Source organism: Merops nubicus, unplaced genomic scaffold (assembly GCF_000691845.1).
Source record: "Merops nubicus isolate BGI_N331 unplaced genomic scaffold, ASM69184v1 scaffold12133, whole genome shotgun sequence".
Lineage (NCBI taxonomy): Eukaryota > Metazoa > Chordata > Aves > Coraciiformes > Meropidae > Merops > Merops nubicus.
Window position 1 is genome coordinate 13,707 of NW_008596932.1, and position 15,424 is coordinate 29,130.

Below are 15,424 nucleotides of genomic sequence, written 5' to 3' on the forward strand. Positions count from 1 at the left end.
ATATATTTTGTCCAGTCCAGCCAAGCTCATTTTCTGCTGGAGGGAAACTATGCTGGGTTAGTGGCTTTTACAAGGCTGGTTCTTGCCAAAGCAACCAAGTAAAAGCCACAACCCTGAGCTTTGTCATACTGAAGTTTCAACCTCAGGGCACACTCAAAACATTCTCAACAACAGCTTTGAAATGTCTTTGATCTCAGCTTTCTGTTAGCACTACTATTGAGACATCTTTGGGTCAGCTGAACAGTTGCCATCTTAAACATCCAGAGTGGGAAAAAAGCCAAGTAAGAGACTTGTAGAGGAGACCTACAGCATGATGTGCTTCTCTCAGTTGTCTCTGACAATTATACTTATGCATTGAAAATCACACGAATTTTGAAAACTTAAGCAGCTTCTGTTCCAACCAGCTGCAGACCAGGGCATGGGAACAGCAAGACTCCAGGAATTTGTTACGTCAGAGGGAAAACCTCCTCTGGCTTCTTTTCACACTAGTGGCTGATATGCTGACTGTAAAGCTTCAACTTACAGATCATAGAATTATAGAATCATTAAGGATGGAAAAGACGTCTAAGATCATCAAGTCCAACCATTAAACCCAACGCTACCATGACCACTAAACCATGTCCAGAAGTACCACGTCCACACGTTCCTAGAGCATCCCCTGAAGCTGTCTGCCAGGAACTTGCAGGCCCAGTGTTTACAGCTGGATGAAGCCTGGCTATGAAAACACCTGAACTTACAGGGTGAGGATGGTACTGATGTGTCTCCAGAAGTTACACGCCTTGCTTCTATAGACTGTGCACTGAGACACAGCTGCAAAACCCCTATTGCTTCTGATGTGTGGCAGCAGCAACAGGGACCACCAGGGAGTTGTGTGTGCTTGCAGCTTGTCTGGATCCAGGCAGGAGCACTGTCTCCTTGCAAAGTCCAGGCTGAGCAGCCTTTTTCCACATCTGAGAGTGTTATGGTGGGGGGTACCCTGGTTTTCAGTTTTTGTGCTCCAGGTTTATGTTGGAAAAGGTTCATCCCAACCCTAAGTTGCCACACTGGTGCACACAGGTATTAATCCAGAGCCTTCCTGCTCTTTCCCGTGGGCCGTTAGCTGGCCGTGGCTCCTACAGAATGACAACAAATTGAGGAAGGAAGGCTGGCAAGGGAGCTGGCTGTCCTTTTCCCTTCCTTAATTGAGCAAATAATCCCTAAGCTCTCTATAGCTGAAGCCAGAAACAGCTTTTGATGTGTGGAAACTAGTATAGCTCAGTAACAGGCCAGAAGGGAAGGTGTACTGTTTTATAAGCAGATACAGCTACTGCTAGTTTGGAGGGGAAAGAAGAAGGCAACTTGGAGTGCTAGAAATTTGTGAGAGGAGGCAAGTGACAATGACCTTGTTACAAATCCAGGTGCTCTTTGGACCTCCTTGCCTGTGTAGTGCTGAGCTGTGATCCCTCCAGGTGGATCCCAGAAATGCAGGCAGAGGCTTGTCAGGCAAAACATCCACTGACAAGCCCAAAGCAATGGCAGTTACTGATGGCTGATCAAATTAAGTCAAAATGTGTGCAAGTTTTGTAAGAGAAGGAATTTCTTTGTCTCAGTGAAGGACTTGTCACTTCCCCCTTGTGCCACCACTGTAAAACCTTGTGAATAAGGAACGATTTGCCTCAGAACTGACTATTTTGGGAGTGCTTATCTTTGATGTTCTGAGCTCAGTCTCTGTTTAGCCATTTTATGACTGAAAATGACACCTTCTGTATGAAAGAGTATCAGATATTATTCAGAATGTCAATGCTAACAGCTGGACAATGAATCCCTGGACAGTTCAGAACTGGAGCTGGTCAGAAGTTTTTTAATAGATAAAAAGGCCTCATGGCATATATTTTGTTCACCTGTGGGAAGCTCAGAATTATTTTTTTTAATTGCATATTTTAGAATAAATGACATCTGATTAGAAGAAGTTATTTTTTTCCCCATAATTAAAAAAATAAATAAATATTGCCATAGCTAACATCTTCTTTTCAAAGTCTTGGCAAAGTTGTAGTTCTTAGTGGAAAGCTGACGAGCAATCAAAATCTTGACCTGTGTTTGTCTGTCTGACCCTGCGTGCAGTCCTAGCAACTACTGAGAAATAACACTTCACATGTTTCTGCAATGATGGTGTTAACTCCAATGTCCTGTCTCATTTCCTCTCTGTGCCCCCATTCTCCCCCATAAAGACTGGAGGAGTACTGCATGGTAACTGACAGGTTCTGGTATCATTCATTACTGTTCACTGTTAAATAGCCTTTGTACACTATATGTTATAGGGCACTGGGCAGTATTTAGTAACATATGCAACTTCAAATCATGATTCATATGAAACGGCTATGTCTGAGATCTGAAGAGTCCTAAAATGATGTGTTGAACATGATTTCTACTCAAATACCAAGTCATGCAATTTTGAAGAAGCAGCTGAATAAAACAGCATTTCTGAAAATTTTAATCAGCAGAAGCTTGCCCTTGACCCATTTTAAAAATAAGAAACAAAACGATAATTGGTTTACAACTTATTTTTTTCTTGAATGGAATCCATGTTCACAAAAAAGTCTTCAGCTAAGTATCGCTTGGATGAGATTTGTAGGACTGTAAGGTCTCAATTTAAAAACTGTTCTGATAACAGTGCAGGGTATTTTTCCTGACAAACATCTGTGTGTACATCCTTTTACAATATCCTTCTCAGTCTCCAGCTCGACTCTTCCAGCCGCCTACCAGTGATTCTCTTTCCATCACATCTGAGGCAATGTGTGGGATTTCCCCCTAACAGACTTTCTTCATCATCTTTGTGTCTCTTCACAGGACTCCCTCCAGTATGTCTGTGTCTCTCCTAGCGGAGAGCCCAGCACTGGACACAGCACTGCAGGTATGTCTCACCAGTGCTGAGCAGAGGGGAAGGTTCAACTCCCTTCATCTGCTAACATTGCTCTGCCTAATAAGAGTCCACGATGTTGTTGACTTTTGCTGCAGCAGGACGTTGCTGGCTCACCTTGTCCACCAGTATCCTCAGACTGCTTTCCAATTGACTGGCCCTGAGCTCATGCAGGTGCCAGGGATTATCTGCCCCCAGGTGCAGGATTTAGCATTTCCCGTTGTTGAACTGTCTGGGATTCTTGTCAGCCCATTTCTCCAGCCTATCGAGGTCCCTCTGAATGGTGTCACAATCCTCTGGTGTATCAGCCACTCTTCCCAGTGCAAACCTTCTTAGGCTGCACTTTTTCCCATCATCCGGGTCATCAATGAGGATGTTTAACAGTACTGGCCTCAGTATCAACTTCAGGTACACCACTAGTCATTGCCCTCCAGCTGGACCTTGTGCTGCTAATCATACCCCTTATAACCTGACAGTTCAGCCACTTTTCAGACTACCTTAAACCACTTCTAGAGCCCATACTTCATCAATTAATGGGCTTAAGTTGCATCAGAGGAGGTTTAGACTGGATATTGGAGGAATTTTTTCCATGAGAGAGTGGTTAGGCACTGGAATGGACTGCCAAGGTGGAGTCATCGTCCCTGGAGGTGTTCAAAAAACGAGTAGATGTGGCACCTGGGGACATGGTTTAATGGTCATGGTAGTGTTGGGTGATGGTTGGACTTGATGATCTTAGAGGTCTTTTCCAATCTTAGTGATTCTGTGATTCTATGATTTGTCAATAAGGATGTTAGTGAAGACAGAGGCAAAAATCCTAAGAAAGTTGAGATAGACAGCAGGTAGGTATTCAGGTAGGTGAATCCAAATAACTGATTTGCTTGACTGATGGTAACCTAGCAGACTTTGCTTGGGGCAGTTAAAGATGTGCTCACAAAAATCTCCCTGATGACAGTGACCGGGACTGCAACCCAAAGCAAAAAGGCTGTCAAAAGCAAGTACAGTCTGGGAATATATTCATCAAGTTCAGCCCATTACAGAGGGTAGGTAACTGAAGAAAAAAAAAAATGTCCTGTCTTTCTTGAGGAAATTCAGTCCTCAGCCTTCTCACTCCACATTTACAAAAGAGTAACTGAAAGCCAAATGTTGCTTGCAGCTGAGATGGAGAGAAGAGAACTGGCCTGCCTTGCACTGAGTTGTACCTGAGGGTGAAAACTGCTGGGCTGCAGTTCTTCAATGAAGTTTGGTTTTGTGAAATCTTCATGTGCTGCTATTAGAGCAGATAATCCTTGCGGAGGGTTGCGATGCTGTCCTTCCTGCCCAGTGCCTCCCCTCCACCAGCTCTTCCCGTGTCTTAAGCAGCAATGATTCTTGCCAAGTATAAATGCCTTTTTTTATGATGTTGCAGAAATCCAACAATAATAAAAAGCTGTGGAGAGAAAAATCTTGGCACCTCCACCATGAAGGCTGAAAACTATTTGAGGGAGGGGAAAAGGTAAATTGCTAGCTATCAGGCTTTTGATGCTTTTGCCTTTTCAAGTGGATAATGATAGATCTTCAGCACACTCCACAGCTGTGTCACAACATCTTCATTGCTCACCCAGCTTCTGAAGTTGCCTTTATGGAACAGAACAGAAAGGAGAAAAAGAGTTGCTGATAAATTACTGGGGAGAGGGATCAAGCCTTTGCGAGTGGCTCAGAGAGGTCTTCCAGCTACCAAAGTTGGAGCCTAGACACTGCACAGAGTTAACTACAGTAACAACCCCAAACCAGGCTGTGGAGCCTCGGCACACATTCATCTCCCTCTAGAATGGTGCTTGATCATGATGCATGATGAAAGCTGCCTGCTTGGTGGGTGTACCAGATCTGAAGGCCCGGCTGAGGAACTGTAGGGCAAAAATAAACACCGGGCTGTATTTTTTTGTCTGTTTTTTCAAGACTTTGTTGTCATTGGTAGTGGCCCTTCTCTGGACCCATGTGGCCTAACCACATCTCTTCTGTATAGTGGGACTAAAACTGAGCACAGTATTCCAGGCGTGGCCTGTCCAGCACTGAGTAGAGTGGGAGGGTGGCTTCTTTATCTCTGCAGGTGATGCCTCTCTTGCTGCACCCAGCATGCTGTTGGGTTTCTCTGCCACAGCAGCACACTGCTCACTCATACTGAGCCTGTTGTCCACCCGGACCCCCAGGTCCCTTTCCACAGAGCTGCTTTCCAGCCTGCTAGACCCCAGCCTGTGCTGTATTTCTGGTTTATGCTTTCCCATGTGCAAGACCTTACACTTGTCCTTGTTGAAATTCATCAGGTTCTTGTTATCCCACTCTTCCACCCTATCCATATCGCATTCTTCCAGGCTATCCAGGTCTTCCTGCAGGACAACTCACCCTTCTACAGTGTCTGCTCCCTCACTCAGTTTGGTGTCATCAGCAAACTTCATCAGGGTACACTTGATCCCCTTGTCCATATCACTTACAAAGATACTATAGATAATAACCATTGAAAGGCACTGGTGATATTTTGAACACTGGGTCAATAATGGGCCTGAAATACTATGAGCCAAGGTAGACCAGAGGACCAATTGTTTGATTTTTCAGTGTGCAGCTTTTGAAGCAGCACCTCTCTGGGCTCTTGGGCTCCTCTTGCCATCTGGGTTGCACAGCCCTTGCGAGACCTGCAAGAAAAAGCAACCATTTGGGTTGCTCTTTCTTGCAGACCCTGAGGCAGAGCCAATACAGACCGAAGGAACAGACTGTGCAGAGCTGAGTGCAGTGGGTGACACAGACAGTGCTGGGGTGGCAAATGCCTCATCAGCGAGTGTCTGGCAGAGGCAAAGGCTTGATCCTGCTCTCAGTGTTAGCAGAGCTAACTCTACTCCTCTGCAGAGCCCTAGAGCTTTGCTGAATTGGGCCACAAAGGGGTACTCTGTATATCCACAAATGCTGGGCAGCTGTTTGGCCTCAAAATTAGCATTTTGAGGCTGGGGGAAAAGGCTGTTAAAGATCTGAGGTGAAGGTGGCCCTACTGAGAGCAGGGAGTCCCTGTCTCGATCCTCACTAACCACTACAGCAGGGATGATTGCTGCAGTGAGTCCGACAGGGCTGTTTAATGACTGCAATTTAAACAGCAGAGAAGTTTCATCCTTCTAAAGATAGCAAAGCCTTGGCCATGTGTTGTTTCTCTTCCTGTGGCTGATCGTGCCATGCAGTTTTTGCTGTGATGCAAAAAACAGCTGATGAGTGCTGGCAGCTGCTAAGGGTGAGTGGTGCAAGAAACAGCAGTCCCCTGGTGCCATGCCAGTTTGGAGCCGTGCAGGTGGACTGTGCACACACACACACACACACACGCACACAGGCATGGTTGCTCGCTCTTCTAGCCAGTGCAATCTAATTAAAAATGCTACTAGGCAGAGCAAACAGAAGAGGCAGTGGGGTCAGGGAGCATAGCCCTGGTTTCCAATCCTGAAGGTCCGGTCCTTGCAGGGGTTTGCAGAGTGACCCTGGTAAATCCACACAGCACTCAGCACTCCTGGTGCCCCCTGTAATTAAATCGATGGCTCCTCAGAGCAGAGGCGGCTTGTGCACAGCTTTGAGCAATGAGGTTTTGATCTTGTTTGAGGTCCCTTGCCACTGCATTAATGCTATTATATTAATCATATTATATTATTTAGTGCCACATGACCAGGACAGTTTTTAAGAATGACCCTGTGATAAAGGGACAGCGCTGAAGATGGGAAGCCAAAAATTCTAATCTCGATTTCTCTTATAATTTTGAGCTGAGCATTTATTCCTTCAATTGGCATTAAACTCTGGCTTGCAAAGGTTAGCCATCAGTGCACTAGGATTTATAGAAATTCTTTTTAGATTGCTCTGTTGCTGTTGTTAATTATTTTGTCTCTGGCTGTGACACATAATCCATTTAAGCCCATGTTGACATGTTCAAAAAGAGGCCACATAACAAAGGCAATATAAATTACCATTCATAAGCAAACGGTATTCTCCCATGGGTTTGAAGCTGAGAATGAACAGGCTGATCAGCCACAGCAGGGAAGAGAGCAGATTTGCAGAGAGGACCCACTTGGCAGCTCTTGGCCCATACAAGAACAGAGATTTCACTGTCCCCATGGGTGACACATGCAGCTGAAGTTCAAATCATCATTTCCTTTGTTATCTAAGATGGCTTATGTGCTAGGAGAACAGGAACAGCAAATACAGAACACCTGATGAGCCTTGACACAGGCACCTTTGCTTTCCTAGCACCTCCTAATATAGCTAGCCCAGAAATACTTGTCTGAACAAGCATGATTGATTAGCTGTGGATGTACAGTAATTAAACCACACTGAGTGTACTGGTACATTAGGGTATGGAAAAGAGAGGTTTGGCCTTGGAGCCAGACAACAGTTCCTGACATATTTATTTGGCAGTATGGTTGAGGCTGTTGTGGTGGAGGTAGGTTCTCCATTAGCCAGGGACTCCAGGTGAAGGCTGGGGTGGGGGGGGGCAGAATTGCACCTGGGTTGGTTTTCAGAAGTTGCTAGGCAAACCCTAGGTGGGGATATTGCAGAAGCTTCCCTGGGTCATCCTCACACAGGCCTCATAGGGATGTAATTGCTGCAGCAATTTAACAAAACCCATCTGTGGAATAAAAGGCAAGCAAACCAGGCAAATGAATGGCTTCTGAGAGAGAGAGTGGCCTCGACTTGTGCATTGAGCCCTTGCTTTGTGCTGACAGGGAAATATCACATGAATGCAAACGGGCAGGTAACGGGTTTCCTTCCCCCAGCCCAGGTCTGAGTCTGAAAGCACTCCCTCGTTTGCTGGACCCTGCTGTCTCCTCCATTGCTCATCCCTCTCTCACACAATTCCTGCAGCCTTTCCCTTTTCTTGCCTCATGGTCTGAGCACAAACCATGATCAATACTGCATGATTGCTGCTGGTTTTCTGTTCAGGAAAACAAAGCTGAAATGTGCTTTGGGGCCATTTTCCAGCAGTGGCAGCACTTTATCCTACCTACAGCAGGGTGGGATAAGAATGGTGTCAATGTTTTGACCTTCGGCAGGTTCTTCATTTACAGTGATGAGACCAGTGCTCTGTACGAGACACGTGCTGATACCTTTCTCCACCTTAAGTTTCAATAGTTAGTGCAAGACAGATGTTTCTGAGCAATACTTGTTTTTCTTCATTGGCATGGAAGGAAAATTGTCTTATTTGGTGTATCTTAATTCATGTGCAGACTAATGTCACAAACTACAGCTGCTGCTTTGTTCCATTCACCTGGAAACACTGCTAGACAAAGGATGACAGATTGCCATAATCTCCCTGCACTATCTTGCATACATAGGGGTGATTGAAATTACCTTACCAGTGATTTGTTCTGATGAGTTTGTTAATTGCAAGATAACAGATTACCCTGCAAATGAAATACTGCTTTGCAAAGTACTCTTGTGTTGAGAACACAAAGCCATACGCCACATCATTGCACCTTGTGCTCCACCAGCTCTGCAGGGAACACCTTGGAAACTCAGAAGTTAATTGCAGGGAATTCAAGATTCACTAAAGCAGAAATAGTAAAGAAAGATCCTAGCTTTGTATGCTGGCGGTGAGAAAAGAGTAGATCCTTCCTATAAAGTACAAATATGTGTGAAACCCCCAGTAAGAGTCCCAGATCTAGTAGACAGGTCAGGCAAGCCTTGTTTAGTTTATTTCCTTATTCTCTTTTCTTCTGTCTTTTCCTATATAGGAGAGACACCAACCTCACAATATGCTCTTCTTTGGATGCTGGGGATTTGGGGTTGAATCCCTTCAGGTGGAGGAGGAAACCGGATGGGGGATGCCTCGTCTGGGACAGGAATTTGGTGGACAGCCAGTGGCAAGTTTTGCAATGAGTAAGACATTGCCTCTGCAGTTTTAGTACTTCAGGGCCAGGCAGCAGCTGGTTGCAGATTCAGTTACAGACTGAGACTGGGCTCTAGTTTCCGCTTGAGTCCCATTCTAGATGCTGAGATCTTTCTTTAATTCAGCTTCAGGCACTGAGGTTTTGGGTTTTTTTAAACAGGTCTTTTTATCAGCTTTCTGTACCTCTGAGTTCTCCCTTCCAAAGCAGCCAGGTTAAATGCTGTAGTCCTCTGACAGTCTGTACATGAAATCTGAAAGAATTACTGATCTCTAGTTTGAGGAAGCTGAGCCCTAGAATAACCACCTCTGAATTTCTTTTAAATAATGTGTTCTTTGTTCCTCAAGTCTAATTTCCCCATCTGCAAATCCAAGTTCCTATATCACATGATGAAATGGAGATTTGTTGTTTGATGGTCATTTCTATTCAGATCTTGAAAGAATTACTCTGTGGAAAAAGTCTTAAACTGAAAAAAAAAAAAAAACCAACCAAAAAACAACCAAACAAAGTTATCATTGGAAAGTAAAACCCAAACATTCTGACATTTTTATTTATATCTTGTGAACAATCTCAGAAAAATCTCTTGCAATGAAAGATATGAATAGCTCGGCCTCCTGGTGCTGAGGAGTGTGGAGATACCTGCCTTTCAGTGTGAGAAAGGGCAATGTTGGTAGTAAACTGGATGAGACATCTGTCCAGAGATGACCTGCTCAAAAACTTGCAGAGGTTTAAAAATCCTAAAGAAATCTTGCTCCTAAAGAAAGTCTCTGCTTGATCCCTTTGTGCTACTAGTATGATGGCATGGTCTTTGGCCTCCACCTGATCCCTCTGCTGATACCACCTGTCTTGATGTGGGGACCAGAACTCAGAATACATATGTGTGATTTGATTTCCCATAGCTAAGGGGAGTATCTGGAAATTAATGTTATTGCATCATTGTTAACTCTCAGCTGACGATGGCTTCTTGGGAAGGTATGCTTAGTAATTCATCCCACTTTGACATTTCACTGGCTGCACCAATGAAAGGTATCTTTCCATATTCCTAGTTAAGAAGTGCATTGCTCAGCTCATTCACAGCTGTGCTGGTGTGCAGCCTGACATCACTGCAGCTACGTAGGGGTAGAGATTTCCCATACTTGCGAGCCTCTATCTCATTAAACTAAAATAGAGAGAAATTTTCCTTTTATTGCTAATGTGCTGTAGATAGGTTACAGATTGTCCCTGGAGTGTAGAATTGAGAAATCACATATTAAACATAATTTGATTAATGTCATTGTGCACATGTACTCCTGCAGAATATTAAGTTAACTTGTACTGATGTTGCCATACACGGTGTACAAAGTTTAGTTCTGAGTAGTTCCAAAATTAATCATGTTTCAGGAATGTTACAAATCAATAAATGTCTGGTTTATAAGCCTGCTTCTTCTTTTGATGGATAGCAAAAGGTCTTTGAAGTGTCAGCACCAAACTGGCATGCAGTGAACACAGTCTCTTCTAATCTAGTTAGATAAGCCCACCATGCAGTGGGATGCTTCAGACTCCAAGGAGCTTACTTGTACTTTGGATCTGCATGTCAGTGAGAAGAGCGCTGCCCATCTTGGCGCCATGTTCTCTGGCCTCATCTCTGCTCCACTCTGCCAGCCCTCCTGTCCTTGTTCCTGCTTCTCTGTCTGGGCATCCCAGAGAGGCCATTCCAAAGACTTTGGGTAAGACAAGGCTGTCTTATGCTGCAGTATGTATGCAGTATTCCGCTGTCGGGCCTCCATTCTGGTGGTCCCCACCACCTTGTCTTTCAACAGAGACAGAAACACATCGTTGCTTTGTGGAAACCTTGTTGCGTTTAATTGGCACGATTATTTTTTTTCTGGATGCTGAACACTTTGGGTGGTGGGGTTTCTTCAGTTTTCACAGCTGCCCTCAGTGCATCTCACAGTGTTATCCAGTTTGCAGTAGAGCTTTGTGATCCAGTGGAAGGCTATCGTTTTGAGAGGGATAGAGCTATCCTACATATTGAGACTAACTGTGTAACCCAGATGATTTACCTTCAATGTCTGAGGACACCACAAGACATCCCTGGCTGCCCCGGTTTATCTGAGCACGTGCTCTCTGTAGTAATTTACTCAATGTTAATGCGTGCCTGGCTCCAGAGGCTCTCCTTCATGAAACTTAACTTTCATACAAGTCCAAACGTAGCTCATCCTGTACGAGCATACCCAGGCACAGTGGCTAACAAGGCATCAACCACGAGACAACTGTGAGGGGCTATTCCTGTCCAGAGCAGATGGGGAACACTACTGCATAGAAAGGCTGAGTGGTTTTGGAGACACTCTAAGCAACAAGCAGTATATTCTGTCTTGGTTTTCCATTAGCATATCCTCTAACAATATTTAATTTTCAGAGCATCAGTTTACCATTAACTGATTTTTTTCCTTAGTTCCTTGCCAGAACTGACTGTGCAATTAAGAAATTACACGGGACATGGTCTGAAGGCCCAAAATGAGTTGTCAAAGACCCCCTTAATTTTGCCCTACTCTAACAAGGGAAAAGTCAGACATGGTAAACTGGTTTTCCTTTACCACAGGGCTTGTTGTGTTTTCTTTTCTGGGGGAACAGGCACAGGCTGGGTTTGGATGCAATGGAAAAAGACGGTCTCGGGCTAAGAGTGTGCAAAGCTGCCCACGCTGATAAGCTGTTCAGCTGGCAGCTGGGCTCTCCCTAGAGGTGATGCTTCACTGCTTTTAGGTGAGTTGATGGAACTACTGAATCTGAACACTGAGACTGCATCAGATTGTCCCAGTGGTGCAACTGAGAATAATCCCAGCCACTGTGGGCATTTCATCACAAAATGAGTCCTGGTGGAATTACCTTTGGTCATGACAGTGTCTGCTGGTTCTGGGCCAGGGGAAACTCTTTCAGGGAAGTTTGCAGGACTGAGGAGTTTCTCAGAAAACTGAAGGCTGGCACAATTCCTGCCAGACCTTATTTGCATATGCTTGGATGATCTGTCACGTTAAAGATCTTCCTTCCCTGTGCCTCCTTTGGCAATTTGCTTTGAAATCTGCTTTAAGGTATGAACAAACAAAACTCATTGTGAAGTAAAGCTGAGTTGGAGCTGTACCTTATCAGCTGCTCCACAGGAAATGCCGGTGGCATGGAGAAGTCTGTGGTAGAGTCCTCTTCAGAGCACCTTCTGGTTGAACCGAGAGGATGTGCTGCTCGGGCCAGGCTAGTTCTGCTTCTGCACACGCCTGCAGCTCTTGGCAGCTGGAGAGCTTAAACCAGCAGACGTTTGGACGGCACTTGAGTGCAGCACCAATTTGGGTACAGATCACGATTTGGACACAGACACCCAGGTTCTGTCCACAGCCTGCTGGAGGTGCATGTTTTCTTGGATTATACCCCTAAGTGTTCTTTCTAATCAAGCATTCATATATATATATATATAATCTCATTATATAGGTATTTAAAAGCCTGATGTAAGCAAATGAGGTTTCTGTAGAAGGAGAACCTGTCCAATACTGACACCTGCTGAGCCCCACACAGTAGTTGCTGGTGTGTCACAGCAGTGCTGTGTCACAACAGGCTCGGGCAGCTTAACACTAGCCAGGGATCACCACAGAACTGAAGTCAGTGCTCCCTCTGAAAATCAACACAGGCAACCAAGTACAACGGTGGTTTGAGGAGTGATTGCTAGAGAGAAAGGAGCCAGGTCCCCCTTTCCTCTGGGGGACCAGTGTCTACTGTGGTTTTGCTTCAACATTTGATGAAGTCCCTCTGGCCCAGGCAGAGCTGACTGCTCATTCCACTGTCTCACACAAGCAACAGTCACTTCACAGCAAAGCACATGCAAAATACAGAAAATAAGACACTTAACCTTCACTCATATAATTTTGAGAGCAGCAAGGCAGTGGAAAGTCAGCTCTGTTCCCCCCACCTGTTTTTTTTCATAGCAGTTAGATGGAACTTTTAGTCCAAACAAGTCAAAGAATGAAGAAATAGATTTTGCTGGGGCTGGGGCTGTGGTCTGGTGAGACTGAACTCACAATGGGTTCAAGTGCTGACATCATGTCACCATTGCCCCTGAGAAAGACAGGTGAGAAAAAGATAGATTAAATTCTTCTGCCCAGATAATAAAAGAATCAGCAAGACCTGGAGATCTTCAGAAGACAGAATGGTTCAAACCTGCCCTCAGATGTGCCCCATCTTTGCTAAGGCTGCAGTAGGTTTCTTTTTAAAGGAGCAGTTAACAGTCACCTTTGGAAGCGGTCAGGTCAGTTAAGACTAACAAAACAAACAAAAAACACAATGAAAAAAGACAACCCAAACCCAAGAAGTCTCAGACCATGATTTTATTTTATATCAGCGACACACATTTGCCTCTTGTCAGCCAGACGTGAAAAAAAAAAACAAAACCAAAAACAACCCAACCCAAAACTGAAAAAAAAACCCAAAGCTAAACCAACTGATGAGATCCCTCAGCTGTGAGGTAGGAGAGGCTGCTAGCTGAGCATGTGACGCCCTGGACTAGAGCTGTAGGGGGGCTGTACCTATAGAGTTACAAAATATTTTGGTACATTCTTGTTTCTGCTGTGACACATACAGCCCTCCTGAAAGGCCAGATCAGCGTTACAAAGAGAAACACTCTCCTCCAGATGGTTGGTTCTCTTAGCTGCATTTCTGGCCCCGCTGTGCCCTGCCTCCCCTGGGCAGTTCTATCCCCTTGGTACAGCTACCGCAGCCTCAAAAAGAGCCGGCTCGTTTCAGACACTGCCCCTGGGAGAGCACACAGCTGCCCTGGGCTGGCAGTGAGACGGCAGAGCTCTGGACACTTCCCCATCCACAGGGCTGGGAACTGTTCAGAGCTGACACGTTTAATAACTGGTGTAAGACCAGCAGACAAGACTGCAAGGTACCACTGTTCTTGCGAGAGGAGACAATTCAAAAGCTGCTGCAGCACACGGTTCCTATGTGGTTTCTTACGTCTGAGGTCTTTTGTTTAACTTTCATGAAAAATATTTGATATCAAAATGTATTTTATTCTTAACAGGGTAGTTAGGATGCTATGGGTATCCCCAATTAACATTTCCATTTTCCCTTGCAGTCCCAGAAAGTCATTTCATCTTATTCTATCTGCCAGTGGTCAGAGGCCAGGAAATTCTACTTTTTGTGAAAAAATTGATTTTTTACAAAAAAGATACATTTCCGACTGAAGAAAAATCTCTCCTAAAGCGAGCAAGAGGTCCAATGTGAAATACATTTCAAATCTGGTTCAGCACAAGAACTCTGTGGTTAACTGAATTTGGAAAACTAGAATATTCTTCTTTCTTAGGGCGTGTAGAGCAGTGTTAGAACTCCTCCTCGGCGTGCCGGGAGCGAGCGCCCCGCAGCTCCAGCAGCCTCCGCACGGTGTCGGCCACGGCGTGCTCCCCGTGCACCTTGTTGTCCCGCGTGCGGATGTTCACTGTTCCACTCGCCTTCTCCTTTTCCCCTACAACTACAGACAGCCAAGAGGCAAAGGAGTGAGCACAATGTTTAGCAAGCTCTTTTTCCTCCCCATTCCCTTAAGACGTAGGCATACTAAAAAATTCTAAAAAGCTCACCAGCCAACGCATCAAGCCTTCTTTACCCTCCTGCATCTCCCCCTGCTTAGCAGCCGATATCCTTGTCTAATCTCCTACCATTTAATACATTTTAGTATGTCACAAAGAGCAATTTGGCAAAATATGAGTAAAAGGAAAAGTAAATTTAGTAAGTGCAGATTGACCGACTAATTTATTAGAGAGAACCGCAGTCAAAACGAGAAATAAACATGGAGTGTTCCACAGGCAAAGACCAGAAAGACAACCTGATTGTAAATAACCAAGAGCTATTTGTTTTCTTTATGGAGGCAGCAAGAAAGTGTATTGGAAAATCCCCAAATTATTTTACTCTAAAATTATGATACAGATCTCAAGATAACATATGTACGTTTCACTACCAATATCAATTTCATATAATATACCTGGTAGCTGCTACAGGAGACTGTGTTTCTTTGGTACTCAATCTACATTCAGTGGGACAACTCTTTGAATCCACCTCTGAGCACAAATCAGGTGAGATTTTTTTTTGCCTGACAGGCTTATCATTTGTGGCCTTGAAGGTAATATGCTGTTTTGTCTTACCTGTATCACATGCTTAAAGTTTTAAGGAACAAAAGAACTTTATTCATGATTCTATCAATTACTCTGAGGGTGGAGTTGCTCTGTCAGTTGACAGGCTCCTTCCCCTCCAAAGGATCTCAAATAGTTTTGGGGTCAATGCTACAGCCTCAGTTTACATGACATGACTAATATGGTGCTTCAAATCACATACTTCAGGATTGGTTTCTAATTGTCCCTGCATCCCCCTCTAATGGAAGAGTCTTCTATGAACTGGTGTATAGCCCTGAAGTGCACCACATCTCAACACAGTGAAAGTATGGTGGTACTTCTGCTACAGATTAAAAAAAGAGCCTATATAACTGGGGAGGGGGAATGGAAAAATCTCTTTAACAATCTGACCAACGAAGGGCAAGAGGTTTTCTCTATGCCTCCACTCACTGACCACCAACAGTACTGCCTTGGGCCACAATGGCCTCGTGTCAGTCCAGCTGTGCGAGCCAGGA

The 15,424-nt window shown here is 44.7% G+C and overlaps 1 protein-coding gene across 1 annotated transcript in view; it reads right to left on the minus strand.

Moving 5' to 3' along the window:
- Window positions 1–14,126: 14,126 nt before the first annotated feature.
- Window positions 14,127–15,424, minus strand: part of TARS (threonyl-tRNA synthetase) — a 15,070-nt gene continuing 13,772 nt past the window's right edge. Inside the window, exon 18 of the mRNA XM_008936547.1 lies at window positions 14,127–14,275. Coding sequence (XP_008934795.1) covers window positions 14,127–14,275 — 149 coding nt within the window. The remainder of the gene's footprint in view (window positions 14,276–15,424) is intronic.